At 56.2% G+C, this 24,240-nt stretch overlaps 1 protein-coding gene across 5 annotated transcripts in view; it reads left to right on the top strand.

The window, feature by feature from the left end:
• Positions 1 to 24,240, top strand: part of Nphp4 (nephrocystin 4) — a 104,237-nt gene that overhangs the window by 2,021 nt on the left and 77,976 nt on the right. For 3 of the 5 annotated variants that reach the window (XM_071617282.1, XM_027947628.2, XM_071617284.1), the window contains exons 2-7: positions 2,300 to 2,379; positions 2,844 to 3,016; positions 9,981 to 10,133; positions 15,783 to 15,955; positions 16,990 to 17,054; positions 18,787 to 18,942. In XM_071617282.1, coding sequence (XP_071473383.1) covers positions 2,882 to 3,016; positions 9,981 to 10,133; positions 15,783 to 15,955; positions 16,990 to 17,054; positions 18,787 to 18,942 — 682 coding nt within the window. In that variant the 5' untranslated portion in view covers positions 2,300 to 2,379; positions 2,844 to 2,881. Of the gene's footprint in view, positions 1 to 2,299; positions 2,380 to 2,843; positions 3,017 to 9,980; positions 10,134 to 15,782; positions 15,956 to 16,989; positions 17,483 to 18,786; positions 18,943 to 24,240 lie in introns of those variants that run through there. The other 2 variants (XM_071617283.1, XM_027947629.2) reach the window with 2 other exon arrangements.

Below are 24,240 nucleotides of genomic sequence, written 5' to 3'. Positions count from 1 at the left end.
GCAGTGACTTTCCTGTAGAGGTCTGTTGGGAGCAGGTGGAAGTGAAGACAGGGTGTTCTCTGAGGAGGTGGCCAAGTGGGGGAGGGGAAGTGAGAGCTGCCTGCTGCCTAGGTTCCTCCTCTCAGGGGTCCCATGTAGCACATGTCCCTTAGACTGTTGCTGTCCTGCCTCCCCCACCCAGCTTTAGCCACGTGGGCACAAGTCCTCTCAGGGTGCACTCCCTCTCCCAGCCTGGGCGTGGGGCAGTAGGGGCAGCGAGGGTAAGGCAGTCTCCCATGTGGGTGCCTGGCACTTTGCATGCTCTTTAATAGTGGCTACCAAGTGTGGCACTGTCCCTGCTGTCACCAAGGAAGAGAGGAGATGCAAGTGAGGTGACTGGGCCCTCTGGAGCCTGCGCTAGGAGTGCCGCCTTCTCCATCAGGCATGCATGTGAACGAGTGCCCACCTCCATTTCAGGAAAGAAGGCAACCAGAAAACAGCATTTTTCCAGGAAAAAAAAAAAAAAGCACAAAGGTCACCTTCCCTGAAGCTGTTTGATTTTGGTTGTGAATGTTAACTGTGCTCTGCTGGGGTGCCAAGGATGTGGGAGGAACAGGCTCCCTCCTGCCAGGAGCTGGCCTGGGAGCAGTCAGTGCAAGACAGGTGACGTGCAGGGGCCATATGAGCCGAGGGCCAGCCAGGGAGCATCCAGGAGGTCCTGGCAAAGCAGGTGGCTCTTGAGTTGGCGTTGGTGGCCTCTTTTGCTTTTGGTTGTGGGCTTTTGTGTGAATCTCCTGTGCCTGCTGTCACATAGTACCACAAATTCAGAGGCTTGAAACAACATTTATTCTCCAGTTCTGGAAGTTAGCAGCCCGAAATCAGCCTCACTAGCTAAGGTAAGGCGTCCCTGGGCTGATCCCTTCTGAGGCTCAGGGTGGGGAAGAGCCTGGCCCCTTCGTTTACCAGCTCCTGAGGCCACTGCATTTCTTGGCTTCTGGCCCTGCCCTCCTCAGGTCTCACCCTGCTTCCACCATGATACATCGTTCGCTTAGAGGATACTGGTTGGCTAAGTGTTGCAGACCTTCCAAATACTGCCATGTGTAACTGTACAGTTTCTGAAGGTCACATTTGTTCCTATTCTCTCTTCAGGAAAGTCTTAAGTGTGAAGCTTTCAGCCTTGTGGTGCAGGGTACATATGTGCCCAGTTCTGTTTTGCTTGAAAATTCCATTTTTATTGCCACTATTTTCCCTGAAGTGTCAGGCTCACTTCTTTAGAGAAAGTGTCCTCAGGTATCCAAGTCTGAATAACCTTAGCTCTACTCTCATTGTCTTTAGTACAACGTGTCGATGAATAGGAAAAGCAAGCCGGGCTGGATGCCCAACCCTGCAGGGCCTCCCCTGGGATGACCAGGGCCTTAGTCTGCAGCAGAAACACTTCCCGTGGATTTCTCATTTTGCCGTTGAATCTTGATGTATACGCCAACTGTCAGGGTGTGACACGTTAATGACCTCCCAGCTCCTGCAGGAACGTTCTCTAGTGAAGCTGGTGTTTTCCTGTGTGGGGACAGACTCCATGAGGACAGAGTCTGGTGCCATGTGCGGGTGATACTGGGCCTTGCAGCTGAATCCTAGTTGCCTTTGCTCCGTCAACACAGATGTCAGCCTGGGGAAAGTGACCAGGGACAGCTGGGTGTTAGGAAGATCCTGTGACCTCGTGCCCCAGGACCACACTTGGGGAGCTGTGTTCTCAGAAGGCTAAGCCCACTGCTTTTCATTCTGCTTGGCGTCTCAGTGTCGGAATCCAGCCTCTTGCCAAGGCGCGACTCTTGATTCTGGGTCAGCTGAAGGACATCAGGAGAAGATGGGATCCTGCCTGGCTGGAAGGGCCGGGGAGCACCTGGCTGGGGAGCACCAGCCAGGCCCCTCAGAAGCTGGCAACACTTGAAACCCATCCCAGACTGGTTTTGGTAGCAAGAGACTTTGTTCGTAGCTCAACTGTCTTGGGGTGACTGGTTTTAGGGAGCTGTTAAGCCAGGGCTCTGATGACATCAGGCACGCCTACTTTGTTCTTTTTTTTTTTTTTTTGGTACCAGGTATTGAACTCGGGGCACTTGACCACTGAGCCACATCCTCAGCTCTTTTTTGTATTTTATTTAGAGACAGGGTCTCACTGAGTTGCTTAGCGCCTTGCTTTTGATGAGGCTGGCTTTGGACTTGGGATCCTCCTGCCTCAGCCTCCTGAGCTACTGAGATTACAGGTGTAATCTGTAATTACACCACTGCGCCCACCTCTTATTAATTTTAATTTTCTTTTTTAAAGACAGGGTGTTTCTACATTGCCCAGCGGGTCCTGGAGCGTGCTGTCCTTCTGCCTCAGTCTCCTGATTGCTGGCATTTCAGGTATGTGCCACTGTGCCCAGCCTTTCCTCCTTTTGACCTATGTCTTCAGGTAACTGCTCCCAGTTGGGCCCTGGCAACTTGAGGCTGGCACCCTCTGCTCTGATTGGGTCATGCTGCCTGGGCTCCCTTTAAGACAGTCCACACTAGGGCAGGGCTTGAGCTGCCACTCACCCTGGAGCTCTTTTGCTTTGCTCGGCTTTTGCAGCTGCACAGAGCAGCCTTGCATGTGGCGTCCCTAAGTGGTCGCTGGGGCCAGGGTGTCTGTGCTTCGATGTGTCCATGGTGGGGTAGAGGGCCTCTGGGTCAAGATGGGCACATTTCCTGGGGGCAGCATGGTGTGAGCTGGCAGTGGAGGCTGCTGACTGGGGTGTGGTGGGCTTCAGGGGTGGAGGTTCCTTTCAGAAACTCAGATTTACTGTGGGCACTGTGGCCCTGCTGACTGTCTTCTTCCACGAATGGAACAGGTCATGCTGGAGGCCCAAGCAAGGGTCTGGTGGGCAGAATGAACGACTGGCACAGGATCTTTGCCCAGAGCACGCTTGTCCCTCCCCACCCCCAGAGAGCACGGCAGCTGTTGAAGGAATCGACGGCCTTTCAGTGTGTCCTGAAGTGGCTCGAGGGTCCACTGGTCAAGCAGGTAATGCCGTCAGCTCTGTGTCGCCAGGTGTTCCCGGCTGAGGTGAGGTTTCCAGGTGACGTGTTGATTGTCACTTACCTCCTGCATCTCAGCACCACACCCCTGACCCTGGCCTTGGCGGGTTGGGAAGTGAAGTGGCCCATCAGCACAGAGCACATTCAGTCAGTGACTCGGTGCCTTTGACACAGGGTGGAGGTTTCTTTCTGCCCACAGTGGGACGGTTGAAAACCCAGGTAGTCTGACTTCCTGGGATATTTCTGAGTGAACTTGTTTCAGTGTGTGGCCTTGTGCGTTCTTCCTTGTGTCCTGATTTCAGCCTGGCAATCAGGGCGCAGGGGGCTGAGCCTGGTACCTGGTGGCTGTGGCCTGTCTGAGCACAATATGTGGATATATGGTAGCAGTTAGCACTCTCAGGGCCTGTCCTGTGGGCTCCACAGCCAGTCTGTGCCCCAGTTGCCGAGGAACCTGCTGGGTGAGTCAGTGTTCCTGTGCTGCCATCTGCAGGACCCTTGTGCGGTGGACGTCTTGGTGAGCCCAAGTGGTGACCTGCGGGTGGCATGAGAAGGATCCAGCCTGTAGTGCGAGCGCGTGCTTTCTGAGTTTGGCCTGCCAAGGTGCCGTCTTTTGTAGCTGGTTGGAGTGACGTTAGTACAGAGTATGGAGTATGGGCCTGTGGACGGCTGGCTAAGTCACCAGTGTCCTCGTCGCTCATTCCAAGCCCTTGTGGAGTCTGCCGTCTGCCGTCCAGTACTGGGATGGCCGCTGTGCTCATGGCTTCTCTCTTTGGGTTTTTCTTGGGTGGATCTGCTCGACCCTCGTGGCCCTGGGAAGCCGGTGCCAGCGATTGCTGGATCCCAGAGAGGAGCAGAACCCCAGAGCAGCTGGTCAGCTGCCCCGATGGCCACCCTGGCCTCCACCCGGCTGGGCGCTCCGCTGCCCTGTCTCACAGGAAAGCCTTGCTTCTCTCCTCCTGGGAATTTTTTGAAGGAAATTTTATTTCTTCACTTTATTTTTCAAAAGTTCAAAAATTCACAAGGATAGGCAGGGAAAGTGAATCACCCATGGTGTCCCCACCCAGGAAGATAGCCAGTGGTACCTGTTTTTGGTATAGCTTTCCAGAAATTCTAAGCCAATACAATAAATCTTTTATAAATATTTTATTCCATAAAATATATTTATGGAAATATGTATTTTTTTCATTTTTAAATCTAAATGATAACTTACTGTTACTAAATGATAACTTGCTTAGCACCTTGCTATTTTAAAAAAATATCCATGTTTTATAGATTGTTCATGTTGTTACATGAAAATTTTCTTACTCTGTTGTAAAACTGCATAGTATTTCTTTGAGGGTGAACCGTTGTTTATATAGCAAGGCTCTAACTCATGAACTTCCGAACTTTCCCCGTCATTTTCTGTTACAGATAATGCTTCAGTAAATAAGTTTGGTTTTGTCGTTTTTTTAGCATATGCATATATTTGTAGAATAATTTCTATAAGTGGGATAACTGTTCCTAAGTCATATGTGAAAGATGTGATTTTGAGATCACATTATGTGTTTTGACAAGTGTATTTAAACACCAAGACAGAGACAAGCTGGGAGTATAACAGCATAAGCCATGCAAATACTGAGCGTGAGGATACTGGTGACCGTGCTGACGTCTGACCCCAGATGTCCAGGTGAAGAGCTGTGGCCAGAGATGAAGACAGACGCTTTTTCCCCCCCAGTTCTTGGGTGGAACCCAGGGCCTCATGTCCACCAGGCAAGTGCTTTTCTAGTGAGCCACAACCCAACCCATAAAAAGGGGCATTTCATCAGATAATCATGTCCAGAAGATGCAGCAGCCCTAAGTGTGTCTGCACCTCAGTTGGGGCCCTCAGAACACCCGTTGGGGGATGATCCTCTAAGAGGAGCACAGCCAAGTCTCCTTACAGTAGAGGACACAGGGACACCTACGGCAGGCAGAAGGACACAGGCTTACAAAGGTGCCCCGGTGACTTCAGCAGGGTGCAGTGAGATTTGGCCACAGACGGGAATGTTGCCTGGCACGGACCATAATGCCGGTCCGGGGCAGGAAGCGGGTGTTCAGCGTAAACCAGGGTTTCACCTTGGAGGCGCCGTGGCCAACTCATCAGGCAGCTGGTGGGAGCTCTCCGTTTCACCTCCCCGGGCCCAGCCGAGCTCAGCACGGCAGGCTGGCCTTTCAACGCATGCTGCTGGGCTGGCTGGGACAGCTCTCCTGCGTGGCACCTGCAACATGGCTCCCACATGCCGAAGCTGGCGTGGGTAGAAGTAAAGGGGCAGCGTGTCAGGTGCACAGTCGCTCCGGAAGAGCAAAGGTCATGCACGCGTCGCACTGGAGGCTAAAGGCTGTGTGCGCAGTCACCCTGGACGAGTGCAGGACATTACAAAGATAAACAAATGAGTACATAAACAAAAATGGAATTATAGGGCTATTAGAAAATTATTTGAACTGAATAATCGGAGAGTATGTAACAATTTGTGAGGTGTTGCTTATATCAGTCGTTTGAGGGAAATTCATAGCTCTGTACGGCTGTCTTAGAAAAGAAAGGTATGAGATCATGGTTTCCTTTTTAAGAACCTAGATGAAAAGATCAAATCAAAGATAACGTAAGTAGAAATAAGGCAATAGTAAATATTTGAGCAGAAATCAATTCAGGGACCAAGAATAGACAAAATGAGCAGAAGAGGAAGAAGTTGGTCCTTTGAGATGGTTCGTAAAATTGATGACTCTGTAGAAAGACTGCTCAAAAGGGGTGACAAAAGAAAACACAGATTCCTAGCGCTAGGAGTGAGGGAGCGGCCTTTACGTGTCACCTCAGAGTCTGTTAGGCAGGGGGAGGAGGGATGGTGATTGCAGACAGGTTCTCCGAGGGAAAAGGGGATCAAGGGCTGCTTCCCACTGCCTTTCTAAGGGCACGGCCAGTGATGCCCAGATCAGCCAAGAAACTCCCGGGAAAATACAGACCAGTGTGCTCAAGAATAGTAGCACAAACCGCCTGTGTTGGGGTGTGCGACCCCGTGTGAGAGAGAGACAGACAGACGGACATCATGGTCCTGTGTAGGGGTGTCAGACCCGGTGTGTGAGAGAGAGAGACGGACGGACATCATGGTCCTGTGTAGGGGTGTCAGACCCCGTGTGTGAGAGAGACAGACGGACGGACATCATGGTCCTGTGTAGGGGTGTCAGACCCGGTGTGTGAGAGAGAGAGACGGACGGACATCATGGTCCTATGTAGGGGTGTCAGACCCGGTGTGTGAGAGAGACAGACGGACGGACATCATGGTCCTGTGTAGGGGTGTCAGACCCCGTGTGTGAGACAGACAGACGGACGGACATCATGGTCCTGTGTAGGGGTGTCAGACCCCGTGTGTGAGACAGACAGACGGACGGACATCATGGTTCTGTGTAGGGGTGTCAGACCCCGTGTGTGAGACAGACAGACGGACGGACATCATGGTCCTGTGTTGGGGTATCCAACCCCGTGTGAGAGACAGACGGACGGACATCATGGTCCTGTGTTGGGGTGTCCAACCTCGTGTGTGAGAGAGACAGACGGACGGACATCATGGTCCTGTGTAGGGGTGTCAGACCTGGTGTGTGAGAGAGACAGACGGACGGACATCATGGTCCTGTGTAGGGGTGTCAGACCCCGTGTGTGAGAGAGACAGACGGACGGACATCATGGTCCTGGGTAGGGGTGTCAGACCCCGTGTGTGAGAGAGACAGACGGACGGACATCATGGTTCTGTGTAGGGGTGTCAGACCCCGTGTGTGAGAGAGACAGACGGACGGACATCATGTCCCGTGGAGTCCCTGCAGTAATGCAAAGCCAGTTCTACATTAAGAATCCAGCAGCAGTGACAGGAGACAGGACTGGGGGCAGATGTGGCTTAGAGGGCCTCACCAGGTGTACAGTTGCAGTTCTTCGGAGTCTGGTGGCTTTGGGTGGCAGCAGCCCTGCCTAGGGATGGAGCTGGGTTGGCCTCGAGCTCAGGCACTTTGTTGATGGTCCTAGTGTCTTTTTCTCACTCTCCCACTCCATGACGTCATCTCATTATTGGGATGGCTTTCGGTTCAGTTGGGGTTTACTGGACACCTGTTTGGAACGGTGCGGGGACATAGAGATGATGCTCAGGTCCTGAAGTCAAAGCCAGCAATGGCAGCAGTGGCCTTCCCAGAAGGCGGCAGGAGGGTGAGGGAGCAGGAGAGACTGGAGACTCCCACTGGGAGGCGCAGGGGCTCAGCCCTGCTCCTGTGGCCTGGCCTGGGCCCTGAGCCAGCCTTCTGCCTCCTCACAGCCTGCTGTCCACCTGGGGATGGTGGTCAGTCAGCCTGTGAGAGCTGGACAGCCCCTGGGGAAAGGCAGGGCAGGGCCTGGAGAGGCTGGGTGGCCTGGTCAGGGGAGGCTGGGTGTGGAGGGGAGGTGGGCGGTGCAGGGGCAGCAGTTGAGGCCTCTGTGGAACAGTGGCCCTGCACAGCGGGAGGACAGCATTGAGCCGGCATCTTCCACAGACTTCACCCTGTCTTTGCCATCCCTGGAATCGATGCCACCTCCTTCCAGTTGTCCCAGACAGAAGGTGTGCTATCGTCCTTCACTAGGGACATGGGACTCCAAACTGGACCCGGGAATGCAGGGCCATCCGAGGCAGCTGGCCGCCCTCTCCCTCCTGTCTCCCCGCTCCTGTTCTGCGTCCAGCCTGCCCCTGCTCCTTCAGGACACAGCCTGAGGGCCACTTGCTGCTAGCCAGTGCCCTTCCTGCTGCCTCCTGTCCGCAGAGGGCTGTGGCCTCCACCTCTCCCCACGGCAGCAGCCGCCGTTTTCCTAGATCCTGGATCAGAACGGGCCGTTTCTGCTTGGGGTCTTTCTGTGTCTTCTGGCCTCTGTGGGAGGCAAGGCCAGTTTCTGAGTGGGCTCCATGAGGCCCACTCCTGTGGCCTCCCAGCTGCCCGCCTCCTCCCGTCTCCATCTGCTGCAGTCTGCAGGCACCATTGGAGAATGTCCCTGGGCTTTTGTTTCTTCTCAGGCTTGGTGGGGCCTGGGATCAGGAGACAACAGTCAAAGAAAGAGGGCTTGTGAGGGTTCCCCGAGGGCAGGAAGGTGACCGCGTGCACAGGGTCCATCAGGAGGTGAGGGGTTCTGGTCGGCTTAGGGGGAGCCGGTCCTGGGGTTCCTGCAGGAAGGCGTGTGTGAGGCAGAGTAGGCAGGCCTAGGACTGGCCAGCTGGAATGATTCAGTGGCCTTAGAACAGGGGCTGCCCCAGCTGCCTGGTCCCTGGTCCTGGGACCAGGAGGGCAGAGGCGCAGTCTCCTGGGGTGTGAGAGCCGGGCGGGCTGAGGGGCAGGCAGGACTGCATGGTGGCTTGCCTTCAGAGATGTTTTCACGGGCAGCCTGTTTGCCAGCTCTGGGATCGCCCTGGGAGGGAGGCCGCAGAAGCCAGGGCAGAATGTAGAAGCTAGGAAACTAGGGTTCACAGAGTCGAAGAGAGGCCCCAGTTCTCCCTGAAGGGCACTGGTGTCGCTGTCCCTCAACCTGGTCCGTCCTCCCCAGGTGCCCCAGGCTTGGCTCAGGGGCGTTCTCCTGACCGGCCAGAGAAGTCTTTTCTCCAGTGGACCTGTGAGGACAGCAGCTTTGCCTGCCTGGTTGTCCCTTGTGTCCCTGTTCTTGGCACAGAATAGATGTCTGATGAATGGCCGTGAGTGACGGGAAAGAGAGACCGTCCCGGGCAGGAGCGGAGCCTCGTGCTGGCCTCCCAGGAGCAGGGGCGCTGAGGCTGAGCCGAGCTGTGCAAGTGCTGGTCTCCTGGTTGCTTTGTTCTGTCTTTGTAGCTATGATTTCTTGTGAAGACTATTTATTGAGTATAAATAAATGTCCTGTGCAGTAAATATCAAGAAATACTCATTATTGATTACAGGTTGGGCTGTAATGCTGAGGGAACCAGAGTCAAAATATCCACTGGTGATACGGCAGTGACCGTTGCCTTCCAGCACTGGACACATGATCTGCTCACAAGACACAGCAAATCCTACCAAAAGAGCCGTCACTCTGAGCGGCCTATATGCCACAGTGGAAAGTGGTTTTGAATCATAATATGAACAGTCTCCATAGTCTCATCTTCACCTCATCAATTTCCTAGGTCATCTTGAGACTGTAGAGTCACACTGTCACAAAATCTAGAGATTTCATCTCCTTGGTTTTATTTCAAATTGTTATCAATGAGTGAAAATGAGTCATACAAAGCCAAAGATACTTTTAAGTTAATCTTTCATAAGAGAAAAAGAATCAAGCTCCCCCCAAGCAATTTAGCTATGATTTCTTACTCATTGAAGATCTGTTTGTTTTTGTTTTTTTCCACTAATACTACCCCAGAATAATTCTGGCAAGTTGAGAATTTAGAGCTTCTGGCCCTGTGAGGACTGCAAATAAGTAACCAAATCAATCTGAAATGTTAAGCTTAAGTTAGACAGAGGTGATTTACTACCTCTCATCACAGACAAATCCAGTTATATAAGCTTCAGGTGTGGTTTGATCTAGGTTCTCATCTGGACTTTTCTCTGGACTTGTTCTCTCTTATCTCTTGGCTCCCCCTTGTGGCAGAGTGGCTGCCAGCAGCTCCATGCCTGCATCCTGGCAGACATGTCTGCGTCTGCAGCCCTGGCTCATGTCCTCTTGGCTCTGGGTGCACCTTAAGTCAGCGTCTGTTCCAGGAACTTGAGTGAGTGCCCTAATTGGCTGGGGAGAGGGCTGAGCGCTGGATTTGCAGTCCTACCAAGACCGGTGGCCGTGGGAGAGAGGCGGCTCCTGAAAGGAAATCGGGCTGCTTGTGGCTCAGCAGGTGGGGTAGAGGCTGAGTGCTCAGTGCCATCCAGAGTGTCCGCCGTGGGCGTGGGGTGGCTCGCGGCTCGCAGGGCTCCTCAGGCTCCTCCCCGCTGTCTCCTAGGCTGTGCTGGAGGTGCTGTCCGAGACTGAATGCCACCTGCGCGTGTCTCTCTTTGACATCACCTACCGCTGCTTCTTTGGGAAGACATGGAGAACCTCAGCGAGGCCGGTCCAGCAGCTCTCGAGGCAGCCATCCAGGATCGTCTTCGACGAGGTGCGCCTGGGACAGTGGGCGGGGCTGCTCTGAGGGCGTCTGAATGGGGCCAGCCCAGAAGGGACCAGTGCATCTCAGGCCCACCTGAAGGAAGGGCGTGGGGCAGCGGGTTCAGGGGTGGGCAGCGCATGGTGCGGTACTTTGTCTCCAAGCTCTCTGGTGTGGAAGCAGCTTGCAGGAGGGACCGGGGGTCCCATCACCTGTGAGGAGTCTCAGGGTTCTTGGAACAAAGTAAGGAAATGGGTGGTCTCATCTGCCACTGCTGCCTCCTGCTGTCCTTTAAGGTGGTGAAATTGAGACTTAGTGAAGTGACGTGCCTGGTCGAGGGTGGCAGAGTGTGGCCCAGACCTGTGCTCCTGGCTCCAGACTGTGTGCTAGAATGGACACTGGTTGATTCCCCTGGTCCCCAACTGGCTCTGAGGCTGGCTGTCTGCCCAGGCTATGGTGGTGGCTCTCCAGGTGCTGGGCGAGGGGTCATGCAGTCTGTCGTGCAGTCTGTCCCGGCCGCCCATCATGCAGTCTGTCGGGGCCACCCCCAGGGCAGGAAGCACAGCGATTGAAGCCACCATGGGTCTCACTGGGGGAGAGCTGCTGCGGCTGGGGCCTACAGGGCGAGACAGACAGGCCCTGGGCCAGCAGGCCAGGCCAGTGTGGCAGGGGTGGCCCTGGTTAGGTGACCTCCTTGGCAGGGTCCTGCAGTCCTTCTTGCAGGTCCTTCACTGGGGTTTTACTCAGAAAGCAGCATGTGACCGAGCCCTGTCCCTCCAGGCTGCTGCTTCACACCTGAAGTGGGGAGTCTGAGGAGCCTGCTTGTTGGGTCAGGGTCACCAGTGGGGAGCACTGTCAGGGACAGGGCGGAGGCGGGGACGCGCAGGGAGCCACAGTGACAAGGTGTCCCTGAGTGGAGAAGGCCGCAGGTCAGCAGGGCGGGCGGGGGGTGCTTAGGCAGGAGCGGGTGCTGGCACCCCTGACTCATCCCCAGCTGCTGTGCCCACTGTGGGCAGCAGAGGCCAGTGGTGGCCCAGGAAGCATCCCGCCTGACAGCCGCTTGGCAGGGTGTTTTGCCTGTGTTCCTCTGACTTCCTTTTCATGCAGGGCGCAGAGAGCAGGCCTGCTCAGTTTAGGTAACTCGGAGGACTGCCCTCCACCGCCTGAGTGTGTGCTGTGGCCTCGGCCTGGGTGCTCTGCAGCCGCATGCTGGCCACCTGCCCCCGCTGCCTGCCTGGGGGGTGCAGCTGCGGAAGTCCTGTTGGCTTCGAGAAAGGTGGTTCTGAGGTTTGACCAGGTCTTCCTGGTTCCTCCATCTGCAGTGGCCCAGGTGACCTGGTGTGAAGCTAGTGAGCTGCCAGCAGGAGGGTGTCGCGTTTGGGGCCACCCTGGTTGTCCAGCTTACGTGTGGGTGGATGGACCCACCTGGCCTGCTCTGGGCTCACTGGGCCATCACTGTGCATGCAGCCCTGAGAGAAGAGGCTCTCGTGACAACACTGTCCCCTCAAAAAGACTTTGAACAAAGAACTCTGGCCTTGAGCCTGGGGGAGTGTTTTTTCTGTAAGGAGGACTCTTTGCTCTGTACCCCGGTTCTCTTCCCAGGCCCTGCTGGTGGGACCCAGGCGAGCAGCCCAGCCCTGTCAGCTCCAGCTGGAGCTCTGCTCTCCTCCGACCTTCCCCGGCGGGGAAGAGCTGCTTCCTCTGAGACGATGAGTAACTCCTTTAGCCTCTGAAGAAGAAGTGCCTTCCAGCCCACCCTGGCCGGGGGCCTGCGTTTTCCACGTCTGCTTTTGGAGATGACAGAACTCTCCCCCAGTTCATGCTGCAGCTGACTGCGGTCCCGCCTCCTGTGGCAGGCCGATTTTCCCCCTGTTGGTTTGAGGAGTGTCACAGGGTGGGGACTCTGGGGCTTCTCAGTCCAGTGTGCACTGGTCCAGGACCCCTTCAGGGGTCGGCTGTTGGTCCCTCAGGGGATGGGTTGTCTGCCCCACCCATGACAGCGAGGGGACGGCAGGACTGGGCTGCCCCTGCTGGTCAGGTAGTGAGGCCATGTAGGTGCCTTTAGAAGTGGGTGCTGTCAGGGAGCCCGAGGGTAACCCAGCCCTTCCCCAGCCTGACAGGAGGCGCTGCCTCTCAGGCGTTCTTCCTGCAGCCGGTGGGGGAGGCCACATCCTCACGTGAGTGGTCATAGCACAGCAGCTGTGGCTTTGCTTCTGAGGAAGCCGTGTCCCTGTAGGAGCCTCCCCGGCTTGCCCGCTGGCCGGCAGCGCTCCCCTCCGCGAGGGCCACCCTCCTCTCTGGCTCAGCGGGAACGCTCCTGGGGCCTCTGACCTCCAGTGGGGCCCGCACAGGTGATTTCCAGAGGTGTTCCAGCGCTGGGTCTGGCTGGATGGTGATGGCACTGCCACTTGTTTGGGGACATGGAGCACTGTCAGTGGTGGGTTTTGTCCTGTGTGCTCGTGATACAGACTCTGGGAGCATCCTTGATTTGTGTCTCCTCCCCTGCTTTTCTAAGTGAGCAGAGGAGTCGTGCTTTGCTGAGCATTGGCTCATGCACGTGGGCCAGCCCTGCCCTATTGCTTGTCTCCTGTGGGGTCCAGGCACGTTATTCACACTCCCAGGTCCCGAGTCCACTCCTCTGTGGTTGAGAGAGGACAGTGTGTGTCTTGCAGGGGCTGCTTGAACATGAAGCATGTGCATTTCACACCCAGGCCCCAGGAAGTGGTCCGTGGTCTGCAGCAGAGGTTGGTGGACCACCTTCTGCCTGCAGGCCGTGTTCAGGAGCCGGTGTGCAGATGCGGACGAGGTCCCACGTAGCTCTCAGCAGGGTCAGAGTTCCCGTGTGTATAGACCAGGGTTTCTCACCGCGGCACCATCCAGGTGGGTCCTCTGTTCTGTAGTGGGTGGTGAGGGCCGGAGCCATCATTGGGACCCTTTGCTGTGGAAGCTTCTGGCTTTTGAACTTGAGGTTGTGCGTCCTGGAGGAGAGCTGTTCAGCTGTGTCGGCGGCGCTGGGTGGTCAGCTGTGGGCTCTGGGACAGGCAGACAGCCCCGGTGTGAGGCCGAGCTGCAGGTGGAAGCCGGGAGGTGTTGGTGGGGAGTTGGTCCTCCCGAAGGTGCTCTGCTCCTGGTGCCTCTTTAAGTGAGTTCTTGGGAAGGTGCTGGTTTGATTTCTGCTCAGTTCTTCCCTGGCCTTCAGGGCACATGTCAGCAGGGGCTGGTCGCTTGCCTGGTGCAGCTTCTTCCTAAAGACACATCGGCAGAGCCCAGTTTCAGTCTTGTCGTGGGTGAGAGATGGAGAACTGGCCTGAGGCGAGTGGTGTTTTTGAAGATGTAGGCATTAGGACAGGAGCATTTAAATGATTTATGAATCTGTTTATCCTGTCAGGGAGGAAGCTTGTCAGTGCAGATGAGTGGGAGGTGATGCAGGGTGAACTGGAGCCGTCTCTCCTGTCTTGAGTGGCCTTCTCCCGCGGGTAATTGGATGGGCTTGACTTGAACGCTTAATCATGCAGTTTCAGTGGATGCATAGAACTGTTCTCTCAAAACGTGTGGTGTTGGTGTTAATTAAATTCCCCTAGACTAACGGGCCCAGGTGTGTCTCAGTGGGGTGCTGTTGGGATTCTGGCTGAGCCTGTTTCCCAGGAAGGCAGGGCTCTAAGGTGCAGGTGAAGCAGTCAGCGTGACTTTGTGACTACGTGGGGATGATGGCGTGGGGTGGTGGTTCAAGCTGTGCAGAGGTTTCCCTCTTGGGAGGCTCCTGCCTGAGTCTCAGAACTGCGGAGTCCTGAGCAGTGTTTGCAGTCGGTAGCTGTGCAGTCCGTCATTTCTAAAGCCAGCGAACCTTGAACTTGGCTAAGGCTGGGTTGTGTTTTCCAGGTTCCTCATGAGTTCTTTAGCGTGAAGCCGTTCCTACACTGATGGTCAGTAAATGATTTTTGGAAGAGTGTGTCCTTGTCAGTCAGCAGTGGAACTGACAGGACTGTCTGAACTTGACCTGCCTTTCAGCCTGCTAGCTGCCAGGGATGGCTGCTTCTTCTCAAGAAAGATGTGCTCTTAGGTTCCAGGCTGGCCACTGGGCTGAGAGCCTGTCCTCTGGGCTGTTTCAGCCTCCCAGTGATGGTTGCTGGAGGTGAGCGAGCAGCCACTATCTGAGCCCTCCACTGCTTCAGGTGGAGCACTTAATTGCAAGGTGACCTCTAAGCTAGGAGATGATTGTTGCTTCATATTGGAGTTTAAAATGTTTGTTTTACTGCCAAAACAGAAGCTGTGCAGTGTTCATAAAACCGAAGTGCACAGGTGTAAATATACAGGTGAGATAGTGCAGACTTGGCTGTGCGGTGGTGGGGCTTCTTAAACCTTGCTGAGTCTTTGAAGCAGAAACATGACTCTCCCAGTCCAACCACCTGTCAGCTGTGAGTGGTCATCATTTCATCGTTTTTGCAATAAAAGATAATGGAATGGCAATTTATATCTCATGGCGGATGTCTGAATGTGTCTCTCTGTTATCCTGGGCTGACAGTCAGTGATTACAGTAAACGTTCTCTCGGTGACACTATGGTAATGACCCGTTAATAGGGGAGTCGGGTGCAGGCCAGCCTCTGCCCTGCCTCTGGGGGGTGGCTCTCACCCAGCCTTACACCCTCTCAGTCTGGAAGCCAGCTCAGTGTCACCTGTGAGTGCTGTGCACACAGATACCGGACGCCGTGGGTTGGCAGACGCGACCAGCAGCTCTGCTCCACCTTCTGAGCCTGCGCCTCCGTCAGTTTTAACTGCAGGTAACTTCACTTCATTGACTGACGCAGGAAGACAGAGTGTGTCGAACAGAGAGATGATTTGCCTCACCTCTCGCTTCTCTCCAGGTCCCTTCAGGCCCTGGGGACACAGGAGTCAGAGGCCCCCACTTGCATGTTGGGGATGAAGAGGTTACAAAGGGAACATCTGCTGAGTTCAATTTGAATGGCCTCTACTTGGCCTAGGCCCCCACATCTTTTAGCAAGATCTCTAGGTCATCATAGAAGACTTGGTCAGGCTCTGAGCTGGGGAGACTTAGCACCTAGAGAAATCCAGGGCTCCTTCTGGTGTGCACACAGTGAGTTCAGGTGGACTGTCACGAACCTCCTGAGACAGGCTGAGCTTGGCCCCAGGGAGTGTGTAGGGGAGAGTGGCAGTCGGGATGAGAGTTCTGTACTGAGAGTCGGCTGGGCTTGGGGCAGGGGAGGGTCAGCAGACCTGTACATCTGTAGAGGGCTTGTTCTGTCCTGGGCTGAGGCAACCCGTCCTGCCTGGAGTCACCACCCCTGCCGCAGGTGCACAGCTGGCCAGCTTTTCTTCCCCAGGAGGCCTGAGACCTGCTGGCATCTGCAAGGTGGAATTCCCAGGGTTGAAAGGTCCTGAGCAGAGGCAAAGTGTCTGGAGCCTGGGTGTCAGCCCCTGGCGGGAGAAGCCCTGACACCGGCTAGACTCTGGGGGGTGGCCTCCTGCGCTGTTCTTTCCCCATCAGGGGTGGCGCTGCACATGAGGGCTCATGCACAGTCCCTGGTGCTTGTGGTGTGCTCCTGAAGCGCGTCTGGCACCTGCTCCCCGGCTGCCCGCCCACCGCAGGCTGGGGACATAGCCCACCACCTGGCTCTGCCTAGCGGCCTCTGATCTGTTTTGCAGCCTTTCTACTTCCATACGTCCTTAAACCACCCAAATATCGTGGCCGTAGTGGAAGTGGTCACTGAAGGCAGGAAGCAGGATGGGACCCTCCAGTCACTGTCCTGTGGGTTTGGAATTCTTCGGATCTTCAGCAATAAACCTGACTCTCCGACCTCTGCTTCCCAGGACAAACGGTATCTGCTTTGTTTTTCTACTTCTGTGGTCCCCAGCCTCATTCACTGTGGCTTAACAGCTTGCTCTTGGTGGTCAGAGAGCTTTAAGTTTGTTATGTGTTCATAATAGTGTACTGTAAGAGATTTTTGTTTATTTTACTATTACTTTTTTTTGTTTTGTTTTGTTATTTCTAAGCAAGCTGAGGAGTTGTGCTTTGACTGTGAGTGTTGGATCTGATGTAGCATGTATTTGGGCCAGCCCTGCCCTGTTGTTTGTCCCCTGTGGGGTCCAGGAACGGTATTCACACTCTCAGGTCCCAAGTCCACTCCTCTGTGGCTGAGAGAGGATAGTGTGTCTCTTGCTTCTTGAGCACGAAACGTGCATTTCACACCCAGGCCCCAGGAAGTGGTCTGTGGTCCGCAGCAGAAACGCCTCTGCCTGCAGGCCGTGTTTAGGAGCTGGGTGTGCAGACACGGACAAGGTCACACATAGCACAAGGTCACACATAGCGTCTCAGCAGGGTCAGAGTTCCCGTGTGTGTAGACCACCTGACATCCAGGCAGGTCCTCCTCTGTTCTGTGGTGGGTGGTGAGGGCTAGGGGCTAGGGTTAGGGTTAGGGAGCCACCGGTGAATTCTGGATGCTTGGCAGCATCCTTGGCCTCCCTCTGCTAGATGCCAGCACCCAGTTAGGATAGCTCAAAGCCTCCCCAGACACTGCCAAATGTTCCTGGGGTGAAGTCATCATGGAGGAGACTGCTCTGGCAATAGGCCACAGCAGTCCCTTAAACCTTGTCTTTCTTGGGACGCTGGAGTTTGGTGATTTTCCCTTGGACATTTTTGCTCCTTAGGCCTTGGGCCGAGGTGTGCCCGATATGCTCGGCATGTCGTGGAGCTCTGGGCAGGGCCACCGACATTGTCCTCAGCTGCCTGTTCCCTGCAGAGGTCGGGGCTGGCAGCATTAGAAGGCTCTAGAGGTGTGGGAGAAGCAGATCTGGCCTTTGGTGCCTGGTGCAAGCTGGATGGTTGACGAGGTTCCCTGGTCCTGTTTTCCAGGTTGAGGCTGTACCATGGCACCCCCAGAGCCCTTCTGCACCCGTTTCTGCAAGACCCTGTGGAGCGTAAGAACCAGCCTGTCCTTGGCCACACGGGCAGAGACTGCAACTTTCCTGAGCATGTTCCTGCCTCAGTGTGTGCCTCCATGTGCCTGAATGTCAGCTGCCCTCGGCTTAGCACAGTTATCTAATAGTTTCTGGCAAATGTGTCATGGACTTGGCTTTTTGCATAATTTAAAAAACTGAAATGCACCCACCCTGCTTTGCCAGGCAAGCTGGGGGTGTGGCCTTTGTCAGCCACATGAAAGGGGGAGGCCTCCTGGCCTCTGATGACACCTTGCCTACCAGATGAAGCAGCTGAGCAGCAAGATCTCTGACTGAAGTCATTGGTTATCACTAACAGTGAGGCCTTCCCAGCTGTGCCCACCTGATGGGGATGTCTGCAGACTGCTGCCCCACAGCAGGGGAGTTTCCTACTGGGCTTCTGTTGGGAGGTGTGGCCCCCTGTGATGCTGCCTACCTGGAGGATGAGCAGGGAGGCACCTGTAGTGGGGGCTGTTTGGAAGGACATCCCGGAGGCCCAGAGCAGATGCTGAGCCAGGCCCCAGGGAGGGTGGAGGGGAGAGTGGCAGGAGGTGGGTCTGCTGGGGAGCATGCCTCTTGTCCATTAGAGATGTGGCCCCGACGCCCTGAAAGCAGTTGTGTGTGCACACTGTGGCCTGTGCTAGAATGTTCAGTGGCACCCCCTGCCCCCAAATTTGGTGAAAATCTTGAGATGGGAAGCAATCAGTTGGAAAGTTAATTTTGTTTATAAAGATTGCTTTTAGGTTATTTTTTCATTGACTTTAATTATTTTTTGCTAAGATTTTTCCCTCCTGAAGTATCCAGGGCTGCCAGGGTTCTACCCCCACAATTCTATGTGCAAGCTCCGTTCTGAGTGGGAGTGGGTGCAGAGGACCAGCCTCCAGCCAGCAGCCCGTCCAGCCACTGCGTTGGCATTTCACTGGTGGTTCACATGGTTCAGAGTTCCAAAGGTCTGAAAAAGTATGGAGATTGAGAGTGAACTCTCCTCCGCCAGCTGCCCCCCTGCTGCTGCTAGCCTCCCTCTTGGAGCTGGTCAGGATCCTGGTGGCTCTTTTTATGACACTGAGCAAATGTTTTTTCTAAGCCTTGCTTTTTTCTTAACATTCATTTGGAGGATTTTCGTATCAGTACCTAGAAAGCTCCTCATCCTCCTTCCTGGCTGCGAGGCATTTCCTTAAATTAGTGTTCTGTGATTGAATCTGCTCGTGTGTGGACACTTGGGCAGCTCTGTTTGCTGGCTGAGCCTTGCCACAGGGGTAGCTGGGTTGAGGGAGAGGAAGGCTGGACCGAGGCTGAGTGCTTGCCTAGCACGCCGGAGGCCCTGGGCTGGATCAGCCTCGGTCCAGCCTTCCTCTCCCTCAGCCCAGCTACCCCTGTGGCAAGGCTCAGCCAGCAAACAGAGCTACCCAAGTGTCCACACACGAGCAGATTCAATCACAGAACACTAATTTAAGGAAATGCCTCGCAGCCAGGAAGGAGGATGAGGAGCTTTCTCATCACTGCAGAAACAGACAAAATGCACAAAATCCCAAACACACATACAAACAAAAGCCAAACAAATGGCCCTTGTGCTTTCCATCTCTAGGCTAACGGGGCAGAAGGACTCCTGTCTCCTTAGACAAGACGATCTCCCTGAGTGGTGGTGACCCCGAGTCTGTTTCTTGCTGATTGACAGAAGTGCCCTGGCTTCAGCCCCATGTTTTCTCTTCCCCAGAAAACAAGCACATGACCCTCATCGAGAGCTGCAGCCTGCTGTACACCCTGCGGCTCCACCCGCCGCTGGAGCCTGCTTTCCACCTGGTGCCCCAGAACCTGCTGGTGTCGGGGCTGCAGCGGATCCCTGGCCTCCTCCCCGCTCACAGCGAAACCGGTGAGGCTCCTTTGGTTCTCTCTCTGTGGGTCTGTGGTTCAAGGTTGGACCTCAGAGGACCCGGCCTCCTCCAGGTGGGTGAGTGGCCACAGTCCCACTCTAATTCAGCACCCAGCCTGGGGAGCAGGCAGCAAGGCCATCCGTCCCTGTCCCTTCTGGGGAGTGAGCTGCCATCCTTGTGTCACCTTTGCCTTCTTTTCTGGTAAATACTCTCATAAAACACATTGTCCATCTCCCTATGATGGTGGCCAGCAAAGACACTATCGCTGTGTCCCACCCTTGCTGTGTCCCACCCTTTTAGGAACTCATTGTCATTATAACTTCTCAGTTGTGGTGAAATATATATGACATGCAGCTTGCCACCTGAGCTGTCTTTCGGGGGACTGTCGGGTGAGCACCTTCACACCACTGTGCAGCTGCTGCCTTCGCCATTCCAGAATGTTCTCATCTCCTCCAGCTGAAGTTCGAGCCCCTAACCCCGAGCTGCCCACTCTGCCTCCCAGCCCTGAGCTTACAGTGTCCTCCTCAGCCCCTGGTGTGAGTCCTACCTGTGACCTCCCCAAATGGGAGGCCAGACAAGTGGGCCTCGTTGCCCCTGTTTTGAGTGAAGGGTGAAAACCAGTGCCTGGCCCTGCCTGCTGGGCTGTGGCCCCGTCTCGCTGCCCTGGGCATGTCCTGGGCCCTGGCCAGGGGACCCTGAGCTCCGCTGTGGTGTGTTGTCCTGCTTGTGCCAATGCTGAGGACCTTGTTGCATGTGGATTTTAGGGTCACTGTGGCGGGCGTCTTGACCTGTGCTCTGGGGGCCGGTGGTGTATCCATCTCTCTGTGACTGTGCACAGGTGTCTGTGGGATTGAGCTAGGACAGGAAGCATCTGCAGGTCCCCGTGGAGTTGCTGCTTCTTGTGGGTGGGTTGGTGACAGAAACTTCGGATCCCGGAAACACCTGTTTTGTTCTCAGTATCTTGTGGGGAGCTGGGGTACAAAGGGAGCTGGTGGCCAAAATCGGGCTTCTGGATGGAGAAGCAGGAGGTAGCTGAGAAGTCCCCTCAGGGCTGTCCTAAAGCACGGGTGTTCAGCCCGGCCTGGCTTCGCTCTCCTGTGTGGAGTAGCCAGTCTGGCGCTGAGGCACTGGTCACCTGCGGGTGGTGCCTGAGGAGCTGCAGAAATGAAGGGCACTTCATGTGTCATTATTGAGTCTAAGGAGCAGGGACCCTGAAAGAGGAGCCAGTGCAGCCCTGGGGTGGGTGGGTAGAGAGTGCTGACTCCATGCAGGTGCTCCCGAGCCGAGCCATGGGATGTGGCTCTTGCTGGCTCCCCAGTGACAGTTTTGGAAGAGAAGCCCGGGTGCGCAGCCTCGGCTGGTATGCAGGGTGCCAGGTCGAAAGTGCCGAGAGTGCTCACCCAGGTGTCGGCTCTGCCCCGAGTTCTGCCCAGCAGCTTCTGCGCCCTCGTGACTGTCCCGTGGAAAGGGTTTCCGCCAGATGATGGTCTGCATCGGGGAGGGCCGTCTGTCTGGGCTTTCTTAGTGGCGGTCTTCGTTGCTCACTTGCAGGGGTGGATTTTAGGTTCATTTGTGACATGCAGCAGTGGGAGGACAGAGGTGAAGTTTCTGTTGTGTCATTGTCAGGCCACACAAGGTTGTGATTCCCAACGCGGAGAGGTCCCGTGTGTGTGGCGGTGTCACAGCCGGGATGCTGGTGAGGTTAAGCCAGGGTGGCTCGGGCTCCCTGAGTGAGGACGCCCGCTCACGGAAGTCCAGCTGGGCTTTCCAGAACTAGAACCCAAGGCCATGTGGGGTGCTCAGGGAGGGGTGGTCCAGTTTTCACGGTGCCCTTAGCTCTGGAGGAAAGAGTGCGCCCCTTTGCAAGGAGGGGCCTGTGATCCCCAAAGTGCCTGAGGACAGCGAGCGCTTGGCCACTTCCAGGAGGTGGGTGGAGAGTGAGCAGTGCGTGGGTGGAGTTGTGGGGGCTGGGTCTGGTGACCGCACTGGCGGTCCGTCTGGTCACTGTGTGGCTGGGACTTGGTGTTCGTTGGGGCCTGATGGTTTCGGGGGTGGAGCGAGCCTCTGTTGCTGGAGACCTCAGATCCCTGCAGCCCCGCCTGCCCTCCCCAGGCCTTGTTTTCTGTTTTCCCTCTGTAAAATGGGGACAGGACTGTTTGGGGGAGAAAGTGAGATGGACTAGCAAAGTGCCAGCATGTGAGCTGCTGCTCCTGCCTCAGGACCTGCTGTCTCAAGTTCAGCTGAAGCCCACGCTTCCCTCCCTCGGAGCGCGTCCTGGAAGCGCTGATCTTTCCCAGTCCTTCACGTACGTGGAGAGAAGGCTCTGCTCCGACCCCGCTGCTCTTCCTCAGTCTCGCTTCCTCAGGCCCAGAGCACCTGGGCGATGGAGCCAGGCTTGGGAGCTGGGCACTTTGCCCCAGAGTCTGCGACACTCATAGGATGCCCAGCCCTGCCCTGGCTTCCCAGCGCCTCCAGACCTAGAAGGCGGGGCTCCTCTGGTGTCCCGGAGGGAGCTCCTCTTCCTCCGTGGGGCTTCCTTGCCGCTCTGCAGTCCTGGGTTGCAGTCGTGGTCATGGCCCCTGGGGATGGCCATGGAAGTCTGCTTTCTGCCCAGGCCTGGGCTGCTCTGGGATCACTGGGCTCTGCCACTGGCCAGCTGCCCAGTGGCTCCACTCCTTCTGCTGCATTGTTGCCCTGTGGAATAGGCACTGGGCACCAGGGTGGCTCTTCCTGAAAGGAGGTCCTTGTCCTTAGTTGTTGAGATTTCTTGGGGGAAAAAACCCAGCAGCAGGCACTGGCGGTAGGTGAGCCTGGTCCAGCTTCAGACACCACCGGTCTGTTGTCAGGATGGACCACGGCAGTGGAGATGTGTGCCCGCCTGGCTGGACGCAGCTGTGTGCGGGCCCCGCCCCCTCTTGGATGTACAGGCCAGTGTTACCAGGCGCTCGCCAGCGCCGCGTCCAACTTCCATTCTCCGTGGCTTCTCGGTCCTCACGGTGGATCCTGTGCTCATGGACTCACCTGCTCACCACAACTGGTTTCCATCCCCAAATCAAGACTCAGCTCTTCCCGCCACTGGTGGGAGTTTGCGGAGCCATGGGAAGCTAACGAGTCTGCGGCACACGTCCTGGCTGGTGTGGAACAAGGGGACACTCAGCAGAGAGGGTGACCAGATGGGGATGGTGGCTGTCAGTAGGGTGGCCCCTGAGCCCCAGGTGTTCTTTTGCTAAGTACAGTGTGGAATGCACAGCCAGGCTGTTCCGAGGATTTAGGACTGTGCTCTCGTGGCCTATGTGTGCCGCACATCTCTCCTGGGAGCCAAGCGAGGCCTGCGTCCTCGTCAGGGTTTACGGTGACTCTAGAGCGACTTTGCAGGTAGCGAGACCCACAGGCTGGGGGGGCATGGTCTCCCCCCTTGCTCAGCTGTGGAAACTGAGAGTGGCAGTGCCTGGTCCAGGGCCATGAGCAGAGCTGGGTCCACACCAGGCCTGGCTCCCAGGCCCGCCTGCCTCCAGAGAAGCTCCTCAGCTCTCCTGAGGAGGCGGTGCCTTGGCGACTCTTGGCGGACCTGACTTCTTCCTGCGGACAGGTCCTGCTGTGCGACACCCCGCAGTTGTGGCTGGCCGGCCGCTGTGTGCAGGGCAGGAGGTGCAGGGGCGGTGGCTGGCCCTGCTGTGGCTGCAGCCCCTCCATGTGACTCCCTCCTGGCTCCAGGCTACTCAGCTCTCTTGCTATAGCTGGTGTGTCCTCTGTTCTGTCACCAGTGCTGCCAGCAACTGGGTCGTGGCCTTTGGTGCCCCCTTTTCTCTGTCCCTGTTTTGTTCTCCTGCAGCCCTGCCCGTGCTTAGCTTCTCATCTCCCCGTGCCCCCGAGGAGGCTCGGTCCATGACCCTGGGATCCCCTTGTGTGCACTGCAGCTGGTCATCTTTCACTGTCACATCTGCATTTTGAACATTCAGATGCCTGTGGCCTGGGGTTCTGCACCAGTGTCCAGGAGCAGCATGCCACACCTCGTGTGGGCGAGGAGGACACTGGGTTTCCCCTTCTGTTTCTGTAGAAGTTAAGAAGTCAGTAGAGTCGAGGTCAGCACTGTGTGAGCTGGGCATGTCGTCACTGTCCTTGCCAGAGGGTGGCGTCTGTGTGTTCTTGCCACCTTGTGGGGTGGCCATGCCTTTGCTGCCCAGTGACAGGGATGTCAAGTTGGAGTGTGCTGGGGGTAGTCCAGCAGACAGTGCCCTGGGGCCTGCGGGAGTTGAGGGTGGGGCAGGGGTGTCCTGGGAGTCTCGGCTTTCTGTGGTGGCTGATAGAAGTCCCTGGGTGGGGCGCTGTGGATGGTGCCACCAGTGAAGGCTGAGAGCGGGGGCCTCAGTGTGGGAGGAGGTGGAGGACTTGCAGGTGCACATGGGCGTGACCACCTCCCTTCAGTGGCATCCCGTCAGTGACATCCACCTGGAGCCCTCACGTCTGCTGACAGGGCCCCTCGCCCCAGGTCCAGCCTGCTATGTGGCCAGTGGCCTTGCTGGTCTGGAGCAGAAGGTTCTGGGTGGCCGCTGTCATGCCCTCGTGAGTGAAGCAGCCGTGCTGCTGGCCAGTGTGGTGCAGGCCTTCGGGTGGGCGGGCTGAGAGGGCACCCACGAGCACCCCCGCCCACCATCGAGGTGAACGTGTGCATTAGGTGGAGGATACAGTTTCCGTCTGCCTAGTGGGGGGCATCTGCAGAAGCCACCGGGGCACAGCGGCCTGTGTGTTCTCATCTTGCTCTTCTCCTGGGCCCGCTCGCCTCCTCGGCCTCCTCTCCCCCTCCTCTCCTCCTCTCCTCTGGCTTACTTTGCTGGGATGCTCTCTGCTCACCTGGAGTGGCCTGGGCGCAGGTCACCTTCCCAGGCCCCTGCTGGCCTTGCCATTGTCTTCCCAGAAGTAGCACAGGAGCCTTGGGTGCTGCGGGGGCCTCCCACCTCCCTGCTACCTCGCTCCCTCCCCCCACTGCTTCCTGTCTAGCTGGGTGCAGGGTGTCCCCAGCTCAGGTTGTCTAGGATGCTCGCTCAGCCACCGCGCAGATGGTGGACTTCAGCCATCTTCCCCATCCCTCAGTGGGCAGTGGAGGGCCGTTGAGCACATTCACATTGTTGTGCAGCCCTCTCCGCCATCTGTCCCTGGGTTCTTGTGGACACAAAGGCAAAGATGAACCTTCTTCCCTGCTCTCCCGCCCTCCCTCTCACCGTGTTTTCCTTAGCACCAAGTGTTTACTTAACTTTGGAATTATCTTTTAAAAACCTAAGACCTAATATGCAAATAAC

Source organism: Marmota flaviventris, chromosome 10, assembly GCF_047511675.1.
Source record: "Marmota flaviventris isolate mMarFla1 chromosome 10, mMarFla1.hap1, whole genome shotgun sequence".
Classification (NCBI taxonomy): domain Eukaryota; kingdom Metazoa; phylum Chordata; class Mammalia; order Rodentia; family Sciuridae; genus Marmota; species Marmota flaviventris.
Note: the sequence above shows the minus strand (reverse complement) of the source record. Positions and strands in the feature narration are given on the sequence as shown.